This window comes from Nannospalax galili, unplaced genomic scaffold (assembly GCF_000622305.1).
Source record: "Nannospalax galili isolate Female #2095 unplaced genomic scaffold, S.galili_v1.0 scaffold101, whole genome shotgun sequence".
Taxonomy (NCBI): Eukaryota; Metazoa; Chordata; class Mammalia; order Rodentia; family Spalacidae; genus Nannospalax; species Nannospalax galili.
This window is the reverse complement of record NW_008345700.1, coordinates 969,575-975,983: the sequence shown is the minus strand read 5'-3', so window position 1 is coordinate 975,983 and position 6,409 is coordinate 969,575. Positions and strand designations below refer to the sequence as shown.

At 49.1% G+C, this 6,409-nt stretch overlaps 1 protein-coding gene across 1 annotated transcript in view; it reads left to right on the top strand.

The window, feature by feature from the left end:
- Positions 1–6,409, top strand: part of Letm1 (leucine zipper and EF-hand containing transmembrane protein 1) — a 48,041-nt gene that overhangs the window by 21,777 nt on the left and 19,855 nt on the right. The window contains exons 4-6 of the mRNA XM_008841833.2: positions 771–914; positions 1,679–1,816; positions 2,512–2,715. Coding sequence (XP_008840055.1) covers positions 771–914; positions 1,679–1,816; positions 2,512–2,715 — 486 coding nt within the window. The remainder of the gene's footprint in view (positions 1–770; positions 915–1,678; positions 1,817–2,511; positions 2,716–6,409) is intronic.

Here is a 6,409-nt window from a genome sequence, read left to right as displayed (position 1 = left end):
ATGTGTATGTGTGTATTGCCTGCATGTAGGTAAGTGCACTTGTGTCGTGCAGTGCCCACGGAGGACAGAAGGGGCTGTCGGATCCCCTGGAACTGGAGTTACAGACAGCTTGAAGCTGCCATGTGGGTGCTGGGATTCAAACCCGGGTCTTCTGCAAGAACAGTCAGTATTCTTAACCACTGAGCCATCTCTCCAGCCCTGGTTCATCATTTTAAAAGAGATTAGGGCTACCAAAAACAAGCTGGCCAGGTGTGTGGTGCACTCCTTTAATCCTAGGCAGAGGCAGGCAGATCTGTGTGTTCTAGGCCAGCCTGATCCGCATGAAAGTTCTAGGCTAGGCCCTGTCTCAAAAAAAAAAGCCAAATATTTGTAGGAAATATGCCTTCAGAACCTCTAAGGAACTGCTCAGACCACATCCATTGCAAGCTTCACTGAGGAAAATTATAAACTCATTTGAAGGACTCCACAGGTCCCCTGTTTGTACAGGGTGGTCTGAGGCATCTCCCACAGATTACTATCATGTCTAGACTGTCCTCTTTTGGGCCTGTTTGTTTCTCTCTCCATGTGTCTCATGCATCTGATGCGCTATAGCTTAGCATCACACCCCATTTTTCTGAAAGCCACTGGGATGGGGTTTAGACTCCTGAGAAAGAAGTAGATTTCAGGTGCTATCTGCTAAGAGCTCCTTAGTCACCATTGTGGTTGAGCTTGTAGGGTAGGAAAACACTCTCCCTGCTCTGTCCCTACTCATGGAGCTTGCACCTCTGCAGTTTCTCCGGATTTGTGCAGACCTCTTCCGCTTAGTGCCTTTCCTGGTGTTCGTGGTCGTGCCCTTCATGGAGTTCCTGCTGCCTGTAGTCGTGAAGCTCTTCCCCAACATGCTGCCGTCCACGTTTGAAACCCAGTCCATCAAGGTGAGGGCACTGGGGCTTTGAGTACACTTTGAAAATGAGTCTAAGGGCAGAGAACATGACTAAGTGGCTAAGCCCTTGCATGCAAACATGAGGACCTGAGTTTAAATTCTCAGAACCACGGAAAAGCTACACTGGTTAGAGCATCTGTAACCCCAGGGCCTGTGTAGCAAGATTGAAGGCGGAGACAGGACAATCCCCAAAGCTTACAGACCAGCTAGATTGGAACATGTGACAGCAAACAGCTGAGACCCATCTCAAATGGGTGGAAGTCAAGGACCCCTCTGACCTACACACACACACACACACACACACACACACACACACACGCACGCACGCACGCACGCGCACACACACACACACACAATGAAATAAAAACATAGAAAAACAAGTCTGAAATTCCTTGCAGACTTCCACACACAATCATGTATATGTTGTCTGGTTCTTTTGTGAGGCATTAGCTGAGTCAAGTGATTGTGTCAGACCCAATGATCCATGAGGCCCAGAAGCCTCACTGTCTGGCCGGTTATGAAACCAGTTTGCTCCTCCTGCTGGCAGGGGCAGGGATGGGAAAGGACAACAGCTTCACACAGACATTTTCTCTTAAAGCCGTGAAATAGTTTTAGTCTGTTGTGCTTAGACTTTGTTCTCTGGAAGGGGTCTGGAGGTGTGAGACCCACATCTTGAGGTGGACGGCAACATAAGCAGGCCCCTTAATGGCGGAGGACTAGAAGGTGGAGGGCACAGCTTTCATTTTGCTCTTACAGGAGGAGAGGCTGAAGAAGGAGCTGCGAGTAAAGCTAGAGTTGGCCAAGTTCCTCCAAGACACCATCGAGGAGATGGCTCTGAAGAACAAGGCAGCCAAGGGGAATGCCACCAAAGACTTCTCAGCGTTTTTCCAGAAGGTGCATATGCCCAGTCAGGCTGACATGCGTATCAAGCACCACTGGGCATTTTCTTCCCTTTATGTTTTTCCTTCCCTCCCTCCCCCTCCCTTCCTCCCCCTCCTTCCTTCCCTCTCTCTTCCTTCCTCCCTCCGTCCCTCCCTTCCTCCCTGCCTCCCTCCCTCCCTTCCTCCCTTTCTTTTCTTCCCTTCTTTTTCTTACTCTGTCCCTCCCTTCCAATGATACTCCACAGACTAAACTCTGCTTATATCCAAACCCAGAGCTTATGCTTACCACCTGCTTCCTGTGTTCAGCCCCACAAGGGAGTTGCACACACATAGACTCTTCCTGCCATAAAACAATGCACTTGGCACAAGCGCCCAGGACACTGCAGTGCAGCCCCTTTCGTGATAGGGAAAAAGCAAGCGCTTACCCCACAGCTGGCAACCCCCAGTCTCCCCTAGAAGACAGCCTGGGTGCTGCTGGCACAGGAGGAATGGTATAGGGGTCGATGGTGCTGTGTGTACCTAGCACAGGCTTAGCAGTGCTGAGTGCCTGAGGAGTAAGGCTCCCTGGAGAGTATGGTGAAAGGTACCAAGCCTTTGCACCCACACTCTCCTAGTTCCTTACTTCCAGCTGGGACCCACAGCTGACTCTGGAGGTAGGAGAACTCGCAGCTCGGATTCAGTGGATGACCTTTGGGATGGCTTCTGCAGATCCGGGAGACGGGGGAGAGACCCAGCAATGAGGAAATCATGCGCTTTTCCAAATTGTTTGAAGATGAGCTGACCCTGGATAACCTCACGCGGCCTCAGCTGGTAGCACTGTGCAAACTGCTGGAGCTTCAGTCCATCGGCACCAACAACTTCCTGCGTTTCCAGCTCACCATGCGGCTGAGATCCATAAAGGCTGATGACAAGGTGAGCCTGGCTGCAGAGATTCAGGCCAAAACTTGAGCTTCTTTCTAGGGTATAATGTGATGTTCTGATAAAGGTCTGGCCCCCCCTTCCATGTCCATACATTGTGTATGTACATTTTACATGTGTCTTATGGTTACAGAAGCAGTGTTGTCAGAGCAGACCTTGGAACTTACTGAGTAGGACACAGCCAATCACTGGTAGTCTTACCTACATCGAGACCACTGGCAGTGTACGTGTCTGTCCACCTGCCTCTGATGAGCACGTGAATGTGCATGCATGTCTGCTGAAGTAGCTAGTGGGCTCAGACAGTCTCGTTTGGCATGACAGTGTGAGTTCTTTTGTTGAGCAAGTGAATTCTCATGACTGCCCAGTTCTTACTGGGAAGAAAATACTCATTTAATTAATACTTTAGCTAATCTTTTGCTGTCCTAAACAACACTGCGTTCATATAAATATCTTTTAACAAACTAGTGACCTAGAATTAGGTTTTCTGAGTGAGGCTGCCAACAAGTCCCGGCCACAGTCTTCCATGTGGCTGCTGCCAGCTGCTGACCTGTGTCCCAGAAGTGTTCTTTCCAGAAGGATTAGTGAGGTACCCTTCTTTCCTCAAGGGAGGTCTTTCATCTTAAGCTCCACTGCTAGGTCTTCCTGGGCAGGCCTTTGGCCTTTCTAGCCAAGCCTCCCTTGCCTTCAAGTTCTGTGTGTTTGTCCTCATTTTGGTCTGACATGACAGTGTCTATCTTTCAGTTGGGATATTTAGCCTCCTTCCCCCACCCCCTTATCTCACATGGTCTGTTCTACTTAATCTCATTTTTGGATCAGTAAGTATTTTAACTGTTCTGCAGCCTTCTGCTAGCTCGTTACTTGGGTAGTTTTCCTGGCCTGCCCCAGGTTTCATGAGTACTTATAGCTCAAGTTGCTGCCAGTTGAAAATACTCAGCTATAGCTGCCCTCCCTGCCTCAGTGCTGCTGGGGTGCTGCCTTCTTGTCTTGTAGCCCAGGTGTGTACCCTATCTGCACTTCTGCTCTCACTCCCAGTTCCTTCCCAGCAGCCCCCTTTGCTGTTTCTCACTGCTCTGGCCCCTGAGCAGCCTCTCAGTCTCTGCAGTCACCTTCTTTCCTCCCTGCCCTGCTGTCGCTGGGTCTGTCCGTCTTCTTTTCTTTCCATCTGTCTTCTTTTTCTCCTTGTGACCTAGGCTGGCCCGGAACTCACTCAATAGCCCAGACTAGTTTTAAACTTGTTGTGGTCCTCCTGCCTTAGACCTCTGAGTGTTGGGGCTGCACGTACGAGCCACTGCGCCTGGCTTCTTCTTTTCTTGTTCTTTTTGTCACTGGGGAAGGGCAGTACTGGGGATTGAACCCAGGGCTTCACGTGCTAGGTGAGCGTTCTAACCCCTGAGCTACAGCCCAGCCCTCTTCTTACTTCTTTCTATTTATTTATTATTTATTTATTTATATTTTGAGACACGGTCTCATCATGTACCTGGCTGGCCCGGAACTCACTGTGTAGATCAGGCTGGCCTCAAACTCACAGAAATCCACCTGCCTCTGCCTCTGCCTCCCAAGTGCTGTGATTAAAGGTGTGCGTCACCGTGTTCAGCTCTTTTTCTTTCTTTTTCCTTTTTATTGGTGTGTGTTATGCACATGTGTGTGCATGCTTGTATGTGTGTGGGGGTATATGTATGGGCACACATGTGTGAGTGCACATGCACACGGAGGCCTGAATATAATGTTGGGACATACGAGAATTATCCTGCATTGCCCTGCCTTACTCAGTGAGGCAGGGTCTCAGTCAAACCCAGAGCTCTCTAGTATGGCTTGCTAACCAGTTTGCTTTGGGGATCCCCTGCTTCTGTCTTCAGAGACTGAAATTGCAGGTGGGCTGCCATGGCTACCCATCATGTATGTGGATTCTGGGGATCCAAACTCTGGTCCTCATGCTTACACAGCAAGTGTTTGACCACTGAGCTCTCTCCCATACAGCAAGTATCTAACAACTGAGCTCTCTCCTGACACAGCAGGTGTTTGCCCACTGAGCTCTCTCCTGACACAGCAGGTATTTGCCCACTGAGCTCTGTCCTGGCACAGCAGGTGTCTGAACACTGAGCTCTGTCCTGGCACAGCAGGTGTCTGAACACTGAGCCCTCTCCTGAGCCCTTTCTTTTTGAGATGGGGTGTAACTGAAATTGGCATTCAGCTCTTTTTTTTGAGGGGGGAGTCTTTTTTGAAACAGGGTCTTGCTGTAGCCCCAGTTGGCTTGGAACTCACTATGTAGACCAGGCTGGCCTCGAACTCACAACAAAGATCTGCATGCCTTGGCCTCTGCCTCCCAAGTGCTGGGACTACAGGCCTGCACCACCATGCCCAGCTTCAGCTCTTTTTAAAAATATTTATGACTGGGCGTGGTGGCGCACGCCTTTATTCCCAGCACTGGGAGGCAGAGGCAGGCGGATCTCTGTGAGTTCAAGGCCAGCCTGGTCTACATAGTGAGTTCCAGGACAGCTGGGGCTACAGGGAGACCCTGTCTAAAAAGACCAAAAAAAAAAATCTTATTTATTATTTTTATTTTTTTTTAATGTGTATGCATGGATGCTTGCATATAGGTAAGTGTATCTGTGTTGTGCAGTGCCCACGGAGGATGGAAGAGGCTGTCAGATCCCCTGGAACTGGAGTTACAGACCATTGTTAGCTGCCATATGGATGTTGGGATTCGAACCTGGGTCTTCTACAAGAACAATTGGTGTTCTTGACTGTTGAGCCATCTTTCCAGCCCCAACTTCAGCTCTCTCTTTTTTTTTTTTTAAAGGCGGGGAGCTGGAGAGATGGCTCAGTTGTTAAGAGCACTGACTGCTCTTACAGAGGACCTGAGTTCAATTCCCAGCACCCACATAGAGGCTATGAACCATCCTTAACTCCAGTTAGCTGCCATGTGGGTGCTAGGAATCAAACGCAGGTCCTCTGCAAGAACAGCCAGTACTCTTAACTGCTCAGCCATCTCTCCAGCTCCCAGCTCCTCAGTTCTTTTTTAGAAGTTTTTTTTTTTTGCTCTTTTAGAGACAGGGTCTTCCTGTAGCCCCAGCTGTCCTGGAACTCACTGTGTATACCAGGCTGGCCTCAAACTCATAGAGATCTGCCTGCCTCTGCCTCCCAAGTGCTGGGATTAAAGATTAAAGACATGTGCCAGCATGCCTGGCAGAACTTTTTTTTTTTTTAACATTTATTTGTGTGTGTGTATGTGTGTGTGTGTGCGTGTGCGTGCATATGTGTGCATTGCACACATGTGGAGGTAGAACAACTCTCAGGAGTTGGTTCTGAAAATCAAACTCAGATCATCAGGCTTGGCAACAAGTGCCATCTCAATACCCCTGGCCTTCCTTCAATTCTTGATCCTCTTGCTTTCACCTGAGGAAGGGTTGCAGGCATGTGCCACCACCTGCCCTCGGCACTCTGTTTTTACTTTTTATTTTGGGCAGGGTCTCACTTAGTTACCAGACCAGTCTTGAACTTTGAATCTTCTTTCCTCTGCCTCCCAAGTCCTGGGATTGCAGGGTGCTCCACCAGGCCTGGCTCATTTTTCTTTCTTAAACATACTAATCATAGCTCATGTCCAGTATTGTCGGACTGCATAGTCTGCAGGTTTTTATCTTTGTTTTCCTTTGGTTTCATTTGTTTGTGGGTTTTTTTGGTTTAGTTG